The sequence below is a fragment of the Centruroides vittatus genome, unplaced genomic scaffold (genome assembly GCF_030686945.1).
Source record: "Centruroides vittatus isolate TY-2023 unplaced genomic scaffold, ASM3068694v2 contig_134, whole genome shotgun sequence".
NCBI classification, from domain to species: domain Eukaryota; kingdom Metazoa; phylum Arthropoda; class Arachnida; order Scorpiones; family Buthidae; genus Centruroides; species Centruroides vittatus.
Window position 1 is genome coordinate 2211646 of NW_027120852.1, and position 24348 is coordinate 2235993.

The 24348-nt window shown below is 31.5% G+C and overlaps 1 protein-coding gene across 4 annotated transcripts in view; it reads left to right on the top strand.

Moving 5' to 3' along the window:
* Positions 1-24348, top strand: part of LOC136990759 (sodium channel protein para-like) — a 476095-nt gene that overhangs the window by 280486 nt on the left and 171261 nt on the right. For 2 of the 4 annotated variants that reach the window (XM_067289190.1, XM_067289191.1), the window contains exon 14: positions 1753-2030. In XM_067289190.1, the coding sequence (XP_067145291.1) occupies positions 1753-2030 (278 nt within the window). The remainder of the gene's footprint in view (positions 1-1752; positions 2031-24348) is intronic. The other 2 variants (XM_067289193.1, XM_067289192.1) reach the window with 1 other exon arrangement.

The window sequence follows — 24348 nt, forward strand, 5'->3', positions numbered from 1 at the left end:
CAAAGTGATTTCTTGTAGTTTACCTTTCTTTACAAATATTCCCTAGCACTTTTGGAGATCAAAGCCCAAGGCCTTAACAACACCATTGCCAGGAGACATACAAACGAATTAACTTAATAGCCGTCCGCCTTCGTCCGTACGCATTTCGACGACGAACTCGGTTATTCAAACTTTCTGGAGGATAATTTGTAAATAAAGACAAACTCCAGAAAAGCAGTTTGTTTTTTGTTATTATAAAGAATTCTTAGGTGTTTTTCACATTAATGCAAATTTAAAATTTCTGTAAATATCCTTTTTAACCTTTATTTTGTAATTTATTGTTGTAATTATACATTATAAATGGAAATGAAATATAACTTAACTTTTCAGTGTGCTTTCTGCTGGTGTATTTGTATCCAAGAGTTAGCTTTATTCTCACTTGTGCATCTGGGTTCCCTTAAGACTTGACATTATTGTTCATCTTATTTGTATTTTATTAATTTAAGTATATGCCTAAAGATGAGAAATTATCTGGAAATGTTTACATGTTTGTTTTTAAGTGCTTTGATAAAGCATTTTTTATATGTATTTTAGGTTTTGTTGTGTTTAGCATAAGCATTCTATCTAATGCAGCAATATTATTTCACACGACTAAACACATTTTTGCATATGTATGTATATATATATATAATTTAATTTATACATTTTACATAATAGTTCTAAAAGTAAACAATATATCATTTTGATAATCAATTACATATAGTGCAATACGTTGAATTATTTAACAGAAATTTTTGCATTCTGTTTTGTGCACTAGTGCAATATTCAAAATATAATTAGAAGTTACTTTTCGTATTTACGGTCGAGATCGTATTCGAGAGAATATTAGAAGAAATTTTTAATACACACAAATATTTTTGGCAGATTTTAACATGGTTACTTTGAAATTATCTTTGATAAAATATAGTTGCCAAAAAGATTTATCTGTATGAAAAATTTTGGACTCTGTGAGAGTTGAAAATTATTCCCAAGATCAGTTTTACATGATTGAAACATCAAAACTCTGTAGTTTTTAAAAATGGAAATTGTAATAATGTAACGAAAATATATACAGTAGTGAATTTTGCATTATATAAAATCTCTTATAGTTTTAACAGCAAAGATCATTAATATGTTATTTAAAAAGCAGTCATAAATAATTGTTATAATTACTATTCTGATCTTCTCTTCATCTGTCTCTATCTTTTTATTTATGCAATTAAGAATGTTTGAGATGTGTGTCATTATTTCTGTATTATATATTAAGTTTTTTTTGCTTATTCTGTATTTTTTATTCCCACCTTTCACTATATATGTTACTTTTTTTCCTGAAAATAGTTAATAAATTTATTAATTATTAGAGTATATTTATATTATATTAAATATTTAAATTAAAAATATTAATTTAAAAATTGCTAATATTTAAGGAGTGATTTTTTAAAATGAATTTTTATATTATAAATAGTAGTTAAAATTAACAGATTTTAACTTAAAGTCAAAGTATTAAAGAGTTATTTAATAATAAAATTTATAGTTTTAGTGTAATTTTTGTTGTATAAGTTTTACAAGAATATTTTAAAATTATTTCTAATTTTTTTTATTAAAATGTGTTTTGTTAAGCATGATTTGATATGAAACACTCCTCGATTTATGTCATGCATGAATGTCCTTTGTGCCAAAGTATCATAAGTTCACCAACAGGTTATCTGAAGGCCATACTTAAACATTATTCAGTGTCCATCTATTATTTTCCTGCAGAGAGGGAACCGGAAGAGAAGCAGAAGTTCAAAGAAAAATGCATCAAACATTGCTTGAGATTTATTGATATCTTCTGCGTGTGGGACTGTTGTAACTGCTGGTTGTTTATACAAAAAATAGTAAAAATCATCGTCTTTGATCCGTTTATGGAGTTATTCATTACGCTGGCAATAATTGTCAACACGCTCTTCATGTCTATAGAACATGCCGACATGGATAAAAATTTTCTGGAATTCTTAAAAAATGGCAACTACGTAAGTGAGAGTCTATGCTTCTGACTGTGTTTGCTTGATGTTAGCACAAAGGCAAACATATAAAAATATTTAAACTGTTGCATGCGCATACAAAGATTTTTCTTCTAGAAAGCACATGCTATTTATGAAATTTTGCATTCATTTTGTATGTGGCACATTATGCTTTTAATATAAAAATATTTAATGTAGTTTGTAATCCATCATCAATTAAAGGAATATATTCTGCTTTAAAATATAAATATATAATTATTATATATATATATATATATATAATATATATATAATATATATATATATATATATATTGTATTACTTTATTTATATTTTTTTATTTTAATTTTGATTTAATCAATTTTTCAAGTCTATGTAAATTTTTATATTTTTAAATTTTTAAATACATTATTTGCTTCAAATATAAATATATTTTGCAAATTTTTATTTTTAAATAGTTGTATATATGATAGCATTTCAGTATTAACATTAAAGTGATTGAAATAGCAATTAATAAAATGCTTGAAGCTTTATATTTTATAAATAAATATTATTTAATTATATTAATATTGAAAAAATGTTATTTATAATACACTAAAAATATTTTTTGTGCAGATTAAGGCATTTGTATAGTATCTGATCTATGGACAATGGAAACAATTATTTCAGTTTAACTGAAAAAGAACTTTCTCAGTTCTAGGATTACTTAACACTAATAATAATTAATTTACAAGTGCAGAGTTATGCATATAATTAATTATCATTTGAAGAATTGTGATTTGTTGATTATATTTATTTAAATCAAATGATATATAATTGTCTTGTTATGATTCATAATTAATCAAATCATTTGGTTTTATTTACTTGTTGGTGACTATTCTAAATTATTTGTTTTTATCTATAAAGGCTTATTTAATTGAAATAGTATACAAAAATATCTTTGAATAATTTGAGCCATGAGCCTATGGGCTAAATACAACACTTAGAATATATTTTTCCAGCTGTCATGTTTTATCATACTAGTTCAAAATATATAAACTTTTCAAATGTCAAACAAAAATAATAAACCTTATTTATTTATTTAGTTATGTTATGTTATTTAGTTAGAAATATTTATTTAGTATGAAATTAGTAAATAAATATTTCTAACTAAATTTTGAAAACCTTTAAAAATCCATAATTTTATTATTTTATAGATTTCATCCAGTTTCTGTTTTTAAAGTCAAAAGTATTGCTGACAGCATATTCAATATTGAAGTACACGAATGGAGAAAATGAGATAGAAGTATATGTATATATATATATATATATATATACAGGGTGGGAAAGAAAGTCACTTAAATCCCTGCTATGGAATATAGAATGAACCCAAAGAATGCATTTGATACATTGAGCACATCGTGTAACGTTTATAACTTGGTAACTGTTTGAGGTAGGTCGATAAAATCTATCGGCAATCCATTCCTTGTGAAATTCTGACGCTAAATGTGTCGCGTGACCCCCTTTTCGTTTACTGTTTCGGAGTCGGATACAATTTGGCCACCGTCGAGATGGCAGCTATGCGTGTAACACGTATCGATCTGTTCCCCCCTTGGTCTAATCTGTTTCTGACCGGTGGCGTGCCATCTGTGGAAGCCGTAGAAGCGCCGCTTCCCTTGTATTTTCTAAAATATAAATACATATTGTGCAATTATTTTCATATTTAATGTACTTTGAATTACTTAAAATTAATATTTTATTATAAATTTATATACATGTGAAAAACAATGATAAGATTGCTATTGTACAGTACATTCAAATATAAATTTGTATGCATATTCTCGACGGAGACATCGTATTGTCAAATACGGGATAGCTTTTGCGGCGAAATTATTTGAATCGTGTAAAGCGGCCAGATTACGGGCATTCTTGCACGCACTTTACAGAACATCAACCTCTGGCAGTTTATCTAATGGATGCTACATGCCAAAATATCATATAGCACTTCTAACAATACTATTCATTAGCCACTCACAGGGAGCTCTTTGATTAAGTGAATTGTTTTAAGATTTAAAAAGTAAAGAAGATTGTATGTTATTTTTATGTATATTTCTTTACAAAGCTATATTCAATTATAATTATATTGACAGATTTTCAGACATAAAACTTTAGAATTTTATCACTTTTAGATGTTAATAAGTTTAAATATTATGAAAAACAATTTTCTGAAGCGAGTTTTAATTCTTCACATAAATTTTATAGATAATTTTTTGATTTATCTGAATTACGTAATGAATTGCAATGTTTAAATTCACGTCCAGACTATATTGGCAAGTCACTCTTAGACATAAAACATAATTAATGACGATCTGAACAAAGATGTACTAAAAGAATTATATAATTTAATATCATTCATTTTTATGGTACCATCTAAGAGCGCATCTGTCGAGCACAGTTTTTCGACCGTGAAGCGAATTCGTACATTTGCAAGGAATACTCAGTCAGAGGAAACATTGTTGTCAATGAAACCTAATGAAACCGTTGCTTTCAATAGGAAAAGAGCTTTTAAATACTTTGATGGAATCAGTGACGAGTGATTTTTACGATAAAGTAATTAACAACTTTGTGGGAAAAAATACGGGATAGAGTTAGTTTATAAAAAATAATAAAAACAAGTTTTTATATCTTTTTTTTTGTGTCAATTATCTATTTTAGAATTAAAATAAATAAACTGTTTATTTTTACCATTTACAATATTTGTTTAAAACTTTTATGGAAATACAGCTTCCTTATCATCAAATGTCATGGCATGCCACTGTTCCTGACATAAGCAAATTAACTTTGGATACATTTTATATTCTGTAGCAGGAGTGTTAAGTGATTTCTTTCCCACCTTGTATATAGATAACTTCATGTATTGTTTCATAATTATTTATTACTTATATTCTATATTATTTTTGTATTTCCAAATTTTATTTTTTTGTGTTTTCTTTTATTTAATCCTTCTGTATTATATTTGTTGAACTTGATATATGTTATTGAACATATAATGTTACTTTTGAATATTCTGTAACTGACGAAGACCGGTAAATTCTGATTGAAAACACTTTTATTCTAATAAAACTCTTGCTGGAGTTTCAATGACTGGATTTAACTTGTATCACTTACAGCAAAAATTAATTATTTTGGAAAGCTGAAGAGAATAATTGAGAGCTGTGTTCATCATAACTGCTTAAAGTTAAGACAATCTTAGCTAATTCTATTTTATATTCTTTATTGTCTGGTAGGTTAGAGCTTTTTTCAAACATAGCCTGCCCTACACTTGTTTTGCAAAGTAAAGATGTATAAGAAAGGCTGGTCTTTTCAGCATTTAGTAAAGAAAAGTCTCATCCTGTCTATTTTTTAGAAAAATCATGTAGTCTTATTATTTTTAGCTCTTGTAGGCAATTTTTTTATGTGAAGATATTATGATATTTAGACAATTAATGACTTATTGTAGTGATAAATGTTAAAAGAAATTAGATATATATAAATTTGCAAGGCTGAACAAAGTGATGGATAAAACTTTACAGGATAATCAGTTATTCAGTTTACAGTAAGAAAATGGTAATTTTTGATAATCAGACAGAGATGCATTAACAAGTTGCAGAGAAAAATCTTTATTTCAAATTATTCAGTTTAAGCCTCATTATCTCTGAAAAACAAGAACAAAACATATAAATTGGCTACTGTTGTATTTTTTGCAAAAGTGTTACTTTCATATTGAAGCTAGTTTCATAATTTGCTATTACACTAAACCATGAAATTTTGGCAGGAAAAATATTTAATGACAAACATTTTCAACTTTAATACAGTTTAAGACTATACATTAACGAGTCTTCTGATGTCCTTTCTCGCACCTCGGGAAAATAACAGTCTTAAGACAGAGTCGACCTTTTATTAGAAGCTGCTTGTCTGTCTCGCTATGCAAAATGTTACGGGATTTCTGGTGCTGACACAAATAAAAAATGACCTGTAATGTTTTGCATAGTGAGGCGGACGAGAAGCCTCTAATAAAAGGTCGACTCTGCCGTAAGACTGTTATTGATTTGAGGTGTGAGAAAGGACATCGAAAGACTTGTTATTGTATAGTTTTAAACTGTATTAATTTTACAATTTAGTTCTAGAAATTTTATCAAATTTTCAATTTTGTTTAACCTTCTGACTTTCAGAGAACAAGTTTACAAAGATTAATAATCAAACATTGACATAAAACCTTTAAAATGCTGCTTTTTATTAACTAATTGAACGTTTTTGGCCATTTGAATGACTTTCCTCAGAAATAAAAAATAAAAAAATTGTTCAATAACAAACTTTGTTTTATAAAAATTGAAATCGTTTGATTTTTATTCTTGAGGAAGGTTGTTCAAATGGCCAAAAACGTTCAATCAGTTAATAAAAAGCTGCAGTTTAAAGGTTTCATGTCAATGTTTGATTATTATTTAACTGCAGTTTGAAAAGAGTGTTTACGAAGATTTTCGGTAGTGATGTAACGAATATTCGGTTACTACCTGGTATTCAGCCTATTCGGCCTATTTTTCACTATTCGGCCGAATACCGAATATTTAAAAACAGGAGTAAGAAATAACAAAAACACAGTAAATTAATCATTTTGGTAACTTTTATTAATGCTGAACATTAAACTATAATTATTAAAGTTAATAAGAAATAGCATCTAACTCTAGTATTAAATTATTTCGTAATTAAATAATATTATAGCCTTTATCTAGTTCGATATCTTATGGCATTGATGGCGGGTAGGTTAGAATGTATCGGGCATTAATGTTATTGTTTAGTTAATTATGTTATATTCGTATTCGCGTATATTTTAATATTTATACGATATTTTAAAATGAGTTACGAAACATTTTATTGAAACTTATCGTATTTAATGAAAGAATTATTTATCTATTTCTAGAAGATGAGTAACTAATATATAATTTATTTTATATATAAAGCAAAGAATGAGCATTTTTCATTATATACAAAAGATAACATTTCAAATCGTGTTAATTTTAAAAATATTGACAAAAACAATAGCAACAAAATATCACAAAACTTCACAAATAGAAACTCCCCAATAATATATTTGAACTGTTCCACAACTGGGGAGAAACTAGACCATATTATGTCACCACTAAAGTATATCCTTAGTGTACTATTCAGTCTACAAATACGTTAGTAAAAACAAAATTTTAGTGTTTAATTAAAGAGTTAAAATGATCGATTGCAAATAAAATAACTTACATCTAAATATTAACAACTGCCGTATCATAGCGGGCTATTTATGGCCATTACATAAATTACAAACCAATTTGGCACTAGAGGTAGACGTTAGACTCCATCTCATATTAACTTTAATAATTATAATTTAATTAATTAATTTAAATAATTTAGACCTAATGGAAGAAAAAATCACAGTGACAGCGAGCCAATAAAGAGCACGGTGCACGATCTTTGCCATAATGCGGTTTGTGCGCCAATTTTCGTACGTGCGTTAATGAAGCTGAATAGTTTGGCCGAATATTCGGCCATTCGGCAACGCTCCTGGCCTAATATTCGGTATTCGGCCACGCTCCTAGCCAAATATTCGGTATTTGGTTGAGGCCGAATATACTATTCGTTACATCACTAATTTTCGGAGATCAGGCTTCCCATTAGATCACCTCTGCTTTGCAAGTAAGCTCTGGCATTAAACATGAAGAAACAGGAATAGCAGAGTAAATGAGTTAGTTTTAGAATATCCCAATAATATCACTTTGCATTAGGTGTTAAATAAAAAAATTTTTCAATGCACAAAAGCATGGTTGTATTTTCATATAGGGAGACAAAGTCCTTGACTGTTAAACCTTCATTATCAAATAACATCAGCTCTCTTAACCTGACTAGCAATTAAGTGGGATTCAATATCAAGTATTGGCATTCTTCCATGTTATATTCGAGGTAAAGGTGCATGTTTATCAAATAAGATTATAGAAGTGCCTTTGTTCACAATTGATCGTAATTGTGAGGCTGTTTTCTGTAGCTTAGCAAAGGCAAATAGTCATGATGTATCCAGATTAGATATTTTTATACTGGAACTTTACAGTGTAGTGTAGTAGTGAATTTGGAACTATAAAACTAAACATATATTTGATACCAAAAAAAAGACAAAAAAGTTTAATATTTTACTGGACAATATTTCATAATACAACTATTAACAAAATTTCTGTTCATGTACCATGCCATAGACAGTAACCAAAAACTTAACTTACTAACTTAACTTAATTTATAATCTAATTTAATCTAACATAGAGAAAAGAAAGGTAAGTTGGCTGGAAGGAAAAAGCTTGACAAAGAAAAATGGTTGTTTAAACTTGCTAGCAGATTAGTTTTTGATGATATGATTACTCATTTATTTTCTGTTTTTTAAATTTCTTAAAATTTTTTGTTTTATGATGAAATAGAGCACTGTGTGGGGAAGTACTCAATCTTTAGAGTATTCCCCATGCAGGAACAAAACGAAAAGAAACTTCAAAGAAATAAATCACACTCTATGTCTCCAATGCAAGGAACTTAAAGTTTATTTTAGTCCTTCCAATCACTACTCTGTCCCTATAACAGACACTAAAACAAAGGAAACATCACACCAAAAAAAAAAAACAATCTCGCGACTCTATCCTCTACATGTCCTCTCTCTCTACTCTCTTTCTCTCGAAAAAGTCCCTCTTATTCCCTTGAGCATGCGCAATCCACCTCCTTTCCTCCTTGATCCGGGTTTTTTTGGTTGTCATCGAGAATGCATATTCCTTCTTTACCCTGTAGCCCACCCAAGGAGTTGGTTACGCAATAGAACACGTGATTTTCAGACCACATATCTCTCCTTCTCCCATTAACTTTTACAACAACAAACGGGAAACTTTTACACTATGAGGGCCCATCCCTCCTTTACTAAGTGAACCACCCAAGGGGTTGGTTACGAGCCGGTTACGCAACAGAACACGTAGTCTTCAGACCACAACTGATTGATTAATTCAAGAGATGGTAACTCAATCTGCAACAAACTCAAAGTCATTCAGTCTTTCTTGGAATGGATGGTATGCTTATTTTCATTCATTTATTTTCCTTGTTCAAATTTTCTCATTTCAACACACCACACTCTCACCATATTGCACCACTCTCACTTTTTCCATCAGACTTCTTGTCGCTCTTTATAAACTTCCAGTCTTTATCTTTTATGGTCCATTTTTGAAAGGTTTATCAAAACTGGTTACTAATCCTAAGCCAACCCATTCTTAGGCAGTTTATGCAGACATGAAAATAGGAAAACACAAGCGAATGAGAACTTCTGAGATCAGAATTCACACTCATGATACAGTTTATGCAGAAGAAGGAAACAGAAATTGATGCATTTTTCATGCACAAAATGCATGAGAAATGCATCAATTTTCCTCATCAAACAGAGTGAACTTTTGAGTTCACTCTGTTGAATTTTCTCTTGTATTTTTCTCTCTTCTCCTGAGTTGTCACACATGCAGTAGTTTAGCAGTCTTTCTTCTGTGCAATGATGACAATAAAGGATGTTGGTGGAGCACATTGGCAATCTGTTGAATATGAAGAAAATGGCCCCAGAACCTGCAAAAAACACAGAGAGACCACAAATAAAAGGAAGAAAATGCTAATAGTATTTTTTTCATTTATTTGTAACTTTATTTTGTTGTAAAATTCATTGGATGTTTCTATTGCTTTTGTGTGAACACAACTAGAGGGAAATTAAGAAGAGTACTCCCAAAGGTGCACAATCTTGGTTCCACTTGATTTTTTTCATTCCTGTTTTCTTTCTTCTCTTGCATTTTTGTTTTTGTATAAATATGCCTTATAGTACTCTCCATCACAGGTTTTCAGAGATGAGAGAAGAAGAAAAAAGCATTATAAGATAGAGAGAGAGAGAGAGAAAGACTTGAACTAGAACTATAAACTTTTTATGAACCTTGTTCTTAAAAAGAACAAGGTTCATAAAAAGAAAAGAACAAAATATAATACAAAAAAACTGTGTTTAGATTTGTAATTAATTGTAATTTAGTAAACAGGTACTAGTTAGCATCTTTGAGTTACTCGATCCACTTTCATCAAGATTTGTCATAATGGTCAACTTAATAGACAATACAGGCTTCTTATAATATCTTTCATTTAAAATTGAAATGTATTTTGGACTTTTAGTTCCTGCTTAATTGATTTGTACAACTATTTTTCCAACATTTGTTTATCTATATAAACAATTACATTTATTATTTTAATAACAATAATTAACAATTACCATGTGATAACTATATAATTATTGTACCTAATAGTTAATTAAAACTTTCAATATGTTTTCTTATAAAGATGTTATTTAAAACTTTGTAAAATTTTATATATTTGTACTTTTTTAATAAAATTCCAATTCTTAAACATTATAAAGTACCTCTAAGTATTTTACAAAAAATGGTTAACTGTAATCAGTGAATCATCCTTATTTTACTTATACTAATCCAATTACCTCTTTATTTGTTCAATGTGCATTTTGGCCAAACTGGCATTTTTCAGTTGGATTTTACAAATAATAATAGCAATCCCAAAAAAGCAGAGCTTATGATGATAAACATTAACACTATAATAATTAGTTTAGAGTTACAAATATAATATGTTGATAAATTACTTAAATTACATCACAAAGAGGATTAAAGAACAATTATAGTATATAGACAAAAACCACCCAATTATCCAAATTACAATTCAAAACAAACCTTTTTCCTTTACTTTCTCCCTTGTTTTTAGATTTTATTTATATAAATGAGAAGAATAACTCAACACAAAATGGTGTTAAAGAACTTTCTAATTCTTTGCAAGTTCTTTTGACATTCCTATAAACCTTGTCTTTAGACACTAACACAAATCAAATGCTTTTTCAGGAGAAATTTTAAAGTGCAGAAATGAAACAGCATTAACCTAATGGAATACAAAAATTTTAGAACAAAAATTTTTAAAACCATTGCCAGTCCCATTCTACAACTACACAGGGGAGCCTATTCCTTCCAGTGTTTTCCAGATTTACATTGGGGATCTAAGTACATTCCCCCTCATGGCACGGGCATTTCAGAATTATTTCCAGCATCCCTGGCAGCGCTCGGGAACTGTCAAGCAGGGAACAAGTTCCCACAAATGGAGCTCTCTGTTATCTCAACACTGCAAGGCAACCATCCCACAGTGCCAAGAATTGAGTGAGCAGTCGATCTATAAATCATTACATGTCAGCTGCCAATATGAGACTCTTAGTCTTGTACAAGGATAAAAGGTTCATACTGTGCAAGGAAGAGGACTTTCTTCACAGGGCTATCAAGTTTTTGGACCAGTCATACATCATAATCTTATGAGAGGATCCAACTCTAGCTATCTTATGGAAGACAAGGAAAATAGTATCTTCTCCAAGTCTAACTATGGTTCTTTTGGGGCACTTGGATCCTCTCTCCAATGTCACTTGCCCCAGGCTATTCTTTGAAGCTAAGATGCACAAACCAGGCTGGCCCTTAAGATTGCTGGACAACAAGAAGTCTCACCCCACCTACTTCCTAGAAAAAGCACTTTCTAAGCTGCTTGGTGAGCTTCTTTCTTTTTCTTTTTGTGTCATACCCTTGTCCATAGTGGCTAAGGCAGCAATAGCCACAATGCTTGGTGTTTTGCCCCAAGTGCATACAACTATAAAATGGATGTCATTGTGCTATATTCCTCAATGTCTCACTTTGATGCAGTCATGCATGCTAACTTGTTACTTATCAAGGAAGGTTTCACTGCACAATGAGTTCTGGAAGTTTGTGAGGCTTTGCTCTTTATCATAGAACATAATTACTTCTGTTTTAGTGGAGGATATACCTCCAAAAAACAGGGTGTCCTAATGGTTTGCCATTATCTGTTGTCTTAGCAGAGTTGGTCATGAGCATGTTGAACACAGGGTTTTGAGTGCCCACTCCCCATATCTTACCTATTATTATATCTGAGGTACTGTACATGGATGACATCCTATTGGCATGACAGGACACGGAGGTTGCCTTTCTAGTGTTAGAACAATGTCTTGCTAGTACATACTCCTCCATCAATTTCACCTGGGAAAAAGAGATTGAGGGAAAAATCTTGTTCTTAGATATAGACATCTCTAGGTCCCATGGGAGTTTGGTTTTTTTCCATATTCCACAAATTCAGCAGCATTTCCCCTATAATTCTTGCCACAGCATTTCAACCTCTGCAATATGTCAATGTGGCCATAGCTTCCCTTATCAAAAGGGCTTTCCTAATACCTTCAGTTATTACCAACATCAAGCTTGATGCCATCCAATCAGCAGTATGTGTGGCAGGCTACAGTACCACCAAGTACAAGCATGTCTTAAACAGAGTCAAGAGGTCACTCTTCCCACCATTACTTTCTGCAACCCAAGGAAGTGGACTGTAGTCCAGCCTTCTTTATCATTTTGTGGTCACCTGTCAGTCTGTATTTGTCATATTTTTAGACAAAATGCCTTGTATTTACCCATCTCTCCACACCCAAGTCTATGGAGACTGTTTTGCAACGATAGGGACACACTTTTGATGTAGGAAAGGTCAGGTGTATTCTGTCCTGTTAGAAAATACAACTGGGACACACACCTACTACATAGTAGCTACCACCAGAATGCCATCTTCTCGATTAGCTGAGCACCAACATTCTGTGGCAGTGGGAAGGTGTGACACTGAATTATCGAAGATGGTCTTACAACATCACTACACCCCACTTTGTGACTGCTCTGTATCGCTTAGGAGCTTCAGTGAAAGGGGTCTAGTGCTCATTTGGGAGTCACTCTTCCCCACATTATGGTTTCCGTGCAACTCCCCCATTCTCAAATTACCTGACTTTTAGGTCACTTTGTACAAACAAATAAATAATACTAACTAACCGCTTTTCTTCACCTTTCTCACTCTTTTTTATGTGTCTGAGTGCATGTGCGTAGACATTGTGTGATTTCTAAAATGTTTTTAAAATTTTTGTATTTCATTCGGTTAATGCTGTTTCGTTTCTGTACTTTAAAATTTGTTTTGAAAAAGCATTTGATTTGTGTTAGTACCTGAAGATGACGTTTATAGGAATGTCAAAAGCACTTGCAAAGAATTAAAATGTTTGTTAATGCTGTTTTGTATTGAGTTACTCTCCTTGTTTATGTACAGTACGTATGTCGGCGTGACATCCAAGCTACATTTTTAGGTTACTTTACAAGATTTTATTTATAATAAAGATTTTATTATGTATTTGTTTTACAAATGCCTGGCTATGAAAAGTGGTGTAGGATCATGAAATGTTTTTGAACCCAGTAAACATTCTGTAAATTTGACTTTACCATCATTTTCAGAAACAGCATTAACTAACTATAAGTTTGTGCATAAATTTAGTACATAGATTGTATTATCAGAATAAACTTTGATTCTTCCTGTGCCACAGGTCTTTATTGATTAAAAGTCGTTTAATCACTAACGAATTTTGAATACTTTTAGAGATGTATCTAAACAATATGTCATTTGTCACATGTGATAAGCATCCTGAGTTCATCACAAGTTTTATTAAAATTTTGTTTGTTCAAACAAAAAAAGATGTATTTTTTGCTATTTCTTTTATTCAATTTGTTATAAATCAGGTTTACATACTGTATTTTGTATAAGATAGCTTTTGCTCTGAAGTAGTAATCTGTCAATTTGTTTCTTTTTACAATCCTCACTCTTTAATATATAATAGAGGGAAAGTATGGAAATCAGTCAAAAAATGACCCCCAAGATTTTTATGTTTTTGGATTGGAATCCTGAAACGTCAATAAATGCAAAAAATTTGGGGACTTTTTGTATGTATGGATGCTAGTGTGTTTGCATGTGGAATGATTTTGTTCACTCTCTTTGAAGCTTAATAAGTCTTGTGCTTTTTGTCAAAAATTTCTGAAGTTTGGCAGGGAAGTTTGATTATTAGGGGGATTGATACTATTAAATTTTGGCGATTAAAGGTGGAGGGGGTGGGGAGATATAAGGGGGTCGTTCGTCATATCTCGAGTAGGGTCAGACTTAATGACAATTTTACTAGTTATTAGTATTTACAATTTTTTATAAAACCCATCTCTACCCTCAAAATTAAACTTTTTGCCATTTTATAATAATTAAAAATATAAGAAGTGTTTTTAATAAAATATCTTAACAGATGGTGCCATCAAAATTTTAAATGTTGCTGGGAAAGTTAAGTAACTCATTGCTGGAAATTTTTTTTATTACAGTTCTCACATGTGATCTCTGCTTTGCTTTTATTTGGACAGATGAGTTGTAGAAACCAATCTTTCTATGAGAGAGGAGTCTTTTTGAACAAAATTAATAAAATGAAATGGACTTTTGTATCCAAAACATATTTTAATTCCACAATATCTTTCAACATTTTATTATATTCTAATTTCTTTTCAATTATCAATTTCACACTTAAGTTCTCTTTGTAATTGTGGTCGATTTCCAAGCCGTACCAAAATGATTTAGAATAATTCGTCAATGTTGAGAAAAAATTTTTGAGATAATTTGTAAAGCAACACTAGTTACTTTTCATAAGTATATAAAAATAAATTTTAAGAGCTATCACATTTATTGTTTGGTATTTATATTAAACAACAGCTATACTTATTATACTAAATAAATATTATTACGGTACTAGCTGCATGCACCCAGTATTGTTCAGATTTTTGATGGGAGTGGGCTTTAGGTGAATAAGGACTGGTTGTACTTTGTATAATATTTTTTAAGGAGTTATAGAAGAGCTGCATATGCTGATGTTGCTTAGGATTTAAGTGGGTGAGGATTGGTAAGAATGGATTGGGACAGGATAAAGAAAAGAATAATCTTAGTAACAAAAATGTACATTTATTGACCTGAGTATTTACAATAATGAACTTTTGTATATATCCCACCCTGCCATATATCCCATGCCTCCAGACAAGCTGTCAGAAGGAAGATAATTACCAGTAATTACTGGTTTATGCAGTTTAGAAGGTGCCATCTCAAGCACTAAAATATTGTATTTTCTGTTAACAAATCATTTTAGATATAGATAAACAAATATGCCAAAATATTCTATAATAATCATATTAATTTCCAAATTATTCAGATTGAATTGTGTTTTGGTGAAAGAAAAACTTTCTCCATTAATTTATCATCACTTGACATCAATGTTACTGTCAATGCTATTGCAAAAGCATATATAAATATCAAGAAGCCTGATATTTTAGTGATATGCCAAATGACTACCAGATTAAATTGGGCTACTTTACCACTATTATTTTTTATTAAATTCTAAATAATTTGATACTAGAGGTAAGCATTAGGTGCCATCTCTTAGTCATTTGGAATAATATTGTAACTAGGATTGATCACTTCTCCACATGTTCTTATCTCTTCTCTGGACCTTATGATAATTTCTCTGGGTTGCACTGAGTTTTAAGCATTATTAAATAAAATAATAATTAAATTTTTGAGTGTGCTATTTTTCTATGTAGTAGTTGTTTTTTTTTCTGACATTTATGTATATAGTTTTCTCAAGGACATAATATAAATACATAAATAAGTTGAATTCAATGTGTTAGAATTTGTTAAATTATTGTTACTGCCTCTGCCCAAAGCACTTGGGTCCTGTAATATATTTGCACAACTCCTATACATACGTGGTACAATCCAAAAGTTCGGGGACTGCAGTAATCTATGACGACAAAAGCATGTATTTGAAGTTACAGCATATGAAATGGATTCTACCAAACCACCTCTACGTTCGGATTTATTTCACCCCTGTCATGTGATTAAACTGCGAGCGCTGCCGTTTTTTTCCAGAGATAGTTACCTTTGTTCCGCGACGTAATCAAAGTGGAGTTTCAAGAACAACCTCCGACATTTTGACTTTGCCATGGTAGAATCACCGTACACCTTTCTTAGCAATTTTAAAGTCTCCATAGGTGTTTTACCTAAACACTGACAAAATTTAATGTTGGAGGTTGTTCTTGAAACTCCACTTTTATTACATTGCAGAACAAAGGTAACTATCTCCGGAAAAAAAACGGCAGTGCTCTCGGTTTAATCACATGACATGGTGAAATTAATTTGAACACGTAGAGGTGGTTTGGTAGAATCCATTTCATACGCTGTAACTTCAAATACATGCTTTTTTTGTCATAGATTACTGCAGTCTCCGAACTTTTGGATCGTACCACGTATATTCATGCTTACTCAACTTTATTAAATAATGATCGGGGTAAAGTAGTTTGTCATATGACCAACATACTGCAGTTATGGTCATGAGGTTGGCAGAGTGAGAGTTGTTGTGCAACTAAAATAGTTTTTAGGTTTATATAGCTTTAGATGAGACCAGATGGTGATGGTTACAGTGATAATCTACTGCTCTGGGGAACTTAGGATTAAATTCCAATGGAGAAGAAATACGTACCCCTTGTATTTTTTGGGGGTCGTCCATCCAGATACACTGAGCCTTCTCCCTACCTAATCCTAGATCCAGCCAAACCCATAATGAGTCTGCTAAAACAGCGCTCTTAGTACCCACAGGATGGAAAGATTTATAAAAAAAAAAGGAAGTGACTACCTTTGAAGCTATTATAAATTAATCTTCTAATTTTTTCTATATCTGTCTTATGTTCCAGAAGGTGTTATTTGAGGGATTTTTTTGCAGACCCAATGTAAATAAGGTTTCTACCAAATACATGATCCTTACATGGAATTTTATAGACTTCTGGTGGTCTTTCCATGTCTTTTCAGTCCTTCTCCTTTCAAAGCAGCTTGAATGTATAGGATTTACACCTATATGCAATTTTTGCACCAAAATAGGATGCTGTCTTATTGCGTAAAGAATTCGTATTGCTCAGGTTATAACTTTGTAGTATTGTGGATTGTCGAAACAAATCCCGATATGAGTTGGGATAAGAAAAAATTGAGGACTTCACAAATTAACAGTTTAAACACAAACTGATTTTAATAACACTAAGACTTAACCTAAACGGATACAAAAACTGAACTTAAACTACTAACTTAACTAAAGTACAATTATGAATTACAATATATTTACAGATGAACCCCTTTTATAAAACAATATAGGATATATGTTACAATCAGGGTTAGCACTCCTTTTCTCGCTTTTAAAAAGGAACGAGAAGTACATGTTTAGATGACTTGCCTTTTTCCTTCAATATTATTCTTGTCACTTTCTTCTACTCACATGGTTTCTTTGTCTCTCTCGCTCTCCCTTTGTTTCCCTGCTTGGGGAGGCACGTCACTCACCTAGTCCAAACGAAGAAGCCTCGAACGAAATGGAAAAAGTGTCCTTGCACACAATGTCATGTCCTTTTATAATTTCCCTCCATCCAGGCACATAGTCAACACGTGATTTCCTCCCAGCCAGTCAACTTAACAGCCTAAAAGGCGGTACATGACGATAGCACAATTTTACAAAGAGAATGAATACCTGACACGAATAAAACGAACAGCGATAATGTACAATAAATTTTAGTAGCGGAGCACTACAACTTTATGATGGAAACAGGTGTCTTGCTGGGGAGTGTCCCTTGTTGGAGTTTTATTCTTTCGGTCACTATCATGACAATTTCCACAATAAATTTTAGTTCTCTGTTTGTGTCTTGTTCATGATTGCAATGTGTGTGGTACTTCTAATAAGAGCTTTAATGGCCCTGCCATCTTGTAGTTGTATGGATCATTGGAGTTGGCTGGTATGTATATCAGAATTAAGTTTGGTTTGTGGTAAACTTTACTGTTGTATCCATTACCATTAAAGGATATGTTAATATCTAAGAAGCGAGCTTCCTTATTCATTTGCTCTGATTTTATAATGACACCATACGTATTGTCATTCATGATAGTAAGAAAGTCTCTAATCTTAGGCTTAGTTTTTCAAATGATGAAAGCATCATTAATGTATATTTTGTATATTTTGGTCTGGGAGTGGAATTTAGGAACTATCTTAGGCTCTAAGAGATGCACCACAGTTTCAGATAGGTGTTCAGACAAAGGGCTAACCATACGTATACCCCTGGGGCTCAATGGCTTTTGTTTGAAGATATACCTTTCCATCCAGTTTAAAACAAGGAGTGTAACAAAGCATATTAGATAAATCAAGAATTTTTTGTGACATGCATTGTTTGCAACTCTTCATATCAGTCAATTCTGCAAAATGCAACACAAGGCTTGAGCTTGACAGGTGGATACAAAGCTTTAAAATTTAAAAATAACTATCCAAAATTGGAAAGTCATTTTTGGACATACCCTATTGGATATTTAAGAAAAATTTGAAAGAAAGAAAAATTTTGAATTTAAACACATTGGAGATTCTTCTACACATTCTATTCCAGGATGCTACTACCAGAAAGTAGCATTCGATTTTGAATTTATCTGAATAAGGTCTTTGAAGTAGATTTCTGTTATGAATGTCAGTTATTTTTAATTATAATTATTACAGAATTAGACTGAAATTGTTCATAATGAAAATCTCACTTAAGTGTAAGGCCTACTTAAAAAAGTTGGTAAATTTTATTTTTATTTTTTGAAGTTTTTATGTCTGCCATGTTTACGGGAAATGCTATTTATTAACGATTATCTGACACATTTTGCAACCTAAAACTTTTAATTAGTTATATTTTTTTTTTTAATTAACAATTTTATGTTTTTACAATTGCTGAATTATTGATTTAAAATAAAATTTTCGTATTATTTAAAAATAATTTATTCTGTTATTATTCTGCAACAGTAAAACTATTTGACTTTCACAAGAAAAAAATCAGTTATTTTTAATTATTATTTGTTAGTAAATCAAGTAATATGTTATAAATATATACATTTATTAAATTTAACCTGTAATAATTTTCCTTAATTTTATGTTAAACTGAAAGAAAATTTGATCAGAAATGAACTACAGCATTTTGATACCCAAAATGATTAAAACGAGAAATGGTACCATTTAAATTTCAATAATTTATAGTTTTTAGCATTTTGTTTCGAGTAATTCAGTAACACCTGCCCTCAAACAGAGTATGAAAGACAATTGTGATGGGTTCTGAAAAAATAAAATATTTTGAAAAGAGATTTTATTGATATTAGACTATTAGGAGTTCACTCAAATTTATCATTTTGCATAACTAACATGACACTTTTAAAGTCACAAAATGTTTTAAAATTTAAATATTCTGATTTAAACTGTAATATGGGGTTTGGTTCGATCTACTTTAACACATTTCCCGATCATCATTTTTCGATAGCATTGACATTACGTAACATTAATGTCAAACGATAATGATGAATTAATGGAAAGTTTTCTTGTGCCAAAACATTTTAGATCATTACTTGGACTATTAATAATTAATATAAACATTTTATCTCAAGGCGGGCAATTACATTACTGTCTTATTGTAATTATTAGTTGATATTAGTATAAGTTTTGAATTAAATATAATAATTATAAGTGTAGTTCAAAATAATAATTTATGAAATTGAAACTAAAGATGACATTACATTTTGCATTTTTTTAAACTCTGTGATGTAGAAATCTGTTCACCCTTGCACTTACTGACCACCCCCATAATTTTATTGCAGTATGTAAAAACTGTTCCAATTATGTAAATTAAGTGTAAAAATAAATAAATGTAATTTATTATTTTTATTTTTTCACTAATTTCCTTTGACCTGTAATAATAATAATATAATTTTGTTTTAAACATTGTGACCAAATCTTGTTTAAAAAGTTATAAATTTTGCTAATGCATCGTCATTTATGATTAGAATTTTTTTACAAGTCGACGATTCTAATATTTGTTTGAAATATTAATGTTCTTTTAACTCGTGATTAGAATTTAAAATTGGCTTATAACCTGCACCCCCTTTTAAATTATATTTCAAACACAGATAACATGTGAGTTATATGCACGAAATTATAGTACTTTGTGTTATTAATGTTTAAAACATTTTCACATAGACACATGAAAATATTTTTTAAAAGTATTTATGTAGACATGGTAAAACAATTTCAAATATATGTACACATAAGTGTTAATTAATTTATTTTAAATAACTATATTTACTTTAATGTGTTTTGTTAAATTTCATTGAAAAGAAATATATTGTATATTAAATTTGTCTAATTTATATTGTTTGCTATACTTGAAAATGAACTTTTAAAGTTCTAGTTCCAAATATAAAACAAATGCTGTAAAAATTAAAGGTGTATTATCTATTGTAAATGAATAATACATATTTATGTTATTTTTCAAGTCCACAAAGAAAGGGAGTAGCATTAATTATAAAGAAACCAACTCCATCTCCAAGGCATGGAAGACATTATATGATATCCCATAATATATCCAACAAGGCATTCTTGCACACCTTTTTCCATGCTAAAGTTTATTTTATTATAATTAGTTCTATTATTGAGTGAGTATTTGTATTTATATATTTATGTATTTGTACTTATTGGTTGTGATTTATAAGGGAATATATTTTGATTTTATAAATTATTAGAAATTGGCTTAGAACAATTTGCTTTTGAATGTATTCTGTTTGAAACATTCTATTTTCAAATGTATTTTGTGTATCCCAATGAAGATTTATAAAAGAGGTTGAAAATGCTAAATTTGATTAAAACTGTTATGTTGGAATGAAAGGAGTTTATAGATTTAAAAAATCATTTTTAGCCAAAGAATATTGAAACGTGACACACGAACTTATATTTCCATTGGTAGCATGAATAGGGCGGAAAGGCAGGACCACTCAGAGCTATTTCCTAGCAGAGGAAAGAGAGTAAAAGGTCAAATAGTAGAAAGTGGAGGGTGAAGGTGAAGAATAAAGCAAGAGAGGATACAATGTGAATCCGTCTCTGTAAACCATATAATTGGTAGACGTATCTCACGGCAAATTCTGGTTAGCAAATTGTTTTTATTTACGATAGACTTACATATGCATTTCGGGTTGGTATAATGTGATCACAACCACTCTTCAGTGAATTTACCTCTATGTAAATTACAAAAATTATGTTTTAATTAGTGGTTGGGAGGGCAAACTTTTCTCATCCCAAACTAGTAACGTACATTAACACCATTTAACACATTAACCAGCAGATAATAATATTCACATACATTTAACACTTTTTTTTTTTTTTTGATGAGATGTACAGAGAACATAGACACAATGTAAGAGGTCGAAGTGAAGCCGATTATATACCAAGAGAGGATAGTTGATGAAAGTGGGAGAGTCTATGAGCACCACATCACATTTATAGAAACAAACTGTATACATGCACAGTATAAGAGAGAGGGGGGGGAAAACCAGAAAACTACAGGGAAAAGATTTTGTGATGAAATTTAACAAAGAACATTTGATAAATTTATGATACAGATGCTGAACTTACATATCCATAGACAGCAAGAGGTGCAAACCTGGTTCTGCACCCTAATAGATGGTGCATACCAATAATCTGTATGATTTCGTGTTATAATTGAACAAAGAATAACTAACATATTAATGATTGTAGACAGTAAAATCAAACAAAATTTCAACCTGATTATTTACAATAATATTACATGGACGACAAAATATGCTTAGACAACTAAACAATAAACCTACACTTGTAGAACAGACAAGAGATGTACACACACAAACACTCTTGCAGGTGGCAATTCCCAGTTGCAAATAGGTCCAGAGTCAAATTGAGTCAGCAACTGGCATGGCTGGAACACCCAGTCTGTTACCCGTTAGGTGTGTTGCTAAGGCCAGAAGTACTAGCTGTTAAAGTCCGGCTCTAGTTCCTTTGTTGCTAGTATAAAATTCACAAGTTTAACATGATAAAAAAGAACATCCGTTCTCCAGGGTTGATCTTGTAAGTTAATTTGAATTTGAGGGTTGTATTTCACACTGATCTTTGATTAAGAGCAATAGAAGAGCAAATTATCACACAGGCGTTAATTATGTATAAATACCGCTCTATTTGCAAGCACTTTTGACTTGCTATAGAACTTCGTCCTCAGGCAGACACAATCTCAAATAAAATTTTTCGAACAAAGATTTTGAATTAAAACTAACGGCATTAGTCCTTTAGAACAAACTAAACTTAGAACAACTAAATGTAAAGAATTTAAATTGACACGTATGTACATGTGCCATAATTTGTGTCAAATAGGTGCCGAGAAGGAGCTAGAGACAATGTTTCAATCTTTTATACAAGCTGACCCACATAGCAAGCAACTCGAGCGTGGGGGAGTTTGCATCTCCAAACACCAACATTCCGTCAGGGCAGGCAGGTATGACACTGAACTAACAAGGACGGCGTTACAACACCAACACACCCTGCTGTAGAATCATGTCATGATGCTCAGGTGTTGCGGTCAGAGGAGCCTGGTGTATGTTTGGGAGGCCCTCCTTACCGTTTTACTAAATCCGATTCTTTATTTTTAGTTGTTCTAAGTTTAGTTTGTTCTAAAGGACTAATGCTGTTAGTTTTAATTTGAAACCTTTGTTCAAAAAATTTTATTTGAGATTGTGTCTGCCTGAGGACAAACAATATTTTATAGCATGTCAAAAGTGCTTGCAAATATAGCGGTATTTATATGTAATTAATGTCTGTGTGATAATTTGCTCTTCTATTGCTTAACCAAATATCGGAGTGAAATCCAACCCTCGAATTCAATTAACTTACAAAATGAACCGCGGACAACGGATGTTCTTTTTTACCATGTTAAACCTGAAGAAGCAGTGGCATAAGTTACATGCCCAATTCACAAGTTCCCTACAAACAACAAGATCACTAGTGAGAATGTCTAACTTGTAGGGCCAGTCATATCCTTTCTTAATGGTTGTCCTAATTAATTTATCACATAGTTCAACATTTAATCTTCACTTAATTTTCCATTGTGGTCACATAGTGATCACAATGGAAAATTAAGTGAAGATTGTGTATGTGCGATGACACCTCCACCAGGGTCTTGGGTGGAGGTGTCATCACACATGCAGTAGGGGGTCTCCCTATGCTTGAGCTGGTGTAAGTACCGATTAAAGTTTCCGTGACCACTGATAAGTTGTGTTGTATGGAAGCTGATCTGTAGATGCTTCATTTTAGCCTGCGGTTGATGACTGGGAGGAAGTTGGTTCACCGGTGTTGTCATTCTCCCAATGTCGTTGCCACAGAAGTGCAGTCTGGTTGATAGTATTTTTAATGGCACAAATGGGAATCCTGTCACAGGAAGTAGTTACTGAGGAAGTAGCTGCTTGTTTGCCCAGTGTGTTAGTCTTTTCATTCTCCTCCACCCCCGAGTGCCCCAGACCCAAGAGATGGCAATGTATTGAATTGTGCTCTTTGCATAACCTCTATTTCCATACCTTTTCCTTTGCTTTAATGAGCAGAGGAAGAAGCTCAGTTAAAGCATGTAAGGACAAAATTGGGGTGGTTTTGTAAGCTTTATACAACCTTAGGAGGGTCAGTCTCTGTAGTTTATTTAGTTTCTTGCGAATCCTAGTAGTGTCAGCAATTGTTCCCCAGAAAGGAGCACTGTAAAGCTGTGGTTCTCAATCTTGGTTTGCGGAACACAGATGCACTGTGAAGCTACTTTAAGTGTCCCACAAAGAAATCAAATATACAATTAAAAGTTGCTGCAAAAGAAAAATTGATACAACATAAAATAATTTTTGTATGGGAATGTAATCAGCAAATGCCAATGACATCTTATGCCAGACTGAGTGTGCTCTTGATTTCAAAAAAGTTTGCCACCCCTGTGTTAAAGCTCTGATGTATTATAAGTGTTCTGTGGAAAAAAATGTCAAAGTTTAGTGTTCCCCAACTTCAAAAAGATTGAGAACCATGGTCATAAAGAACAGAGGTTTCTACACAGACCTTGTATATGATCATCACTGCTCAGTTGTTGAGGCCCCAGTCTTTGTGGGAGATGCTGTGCAGAGCATTGGAGATTTTAGTGGCTCTATTGATAACAAGATTCAGGTGAGTAGTCCACTGAAGCTGTTGGTCGAAGGTGACTCCAAGATATTTTAAATTAATGGTGTTCTTGATCTTGTGGTTGCTGATAATTATTCTCATTGGTTTTTTGAACTGGTTACCTTTTGACATAATCATATTTTCACATTTACTGTAGTTAATTTCTAGTTTGTTGTTTACACTCCAGTGGTAAATGGTTTTTAATACCTCATTAGCATCTGCCTGGAGATTCTTACTACTGTTGTTGCCTATCATAAGAAGGGTATC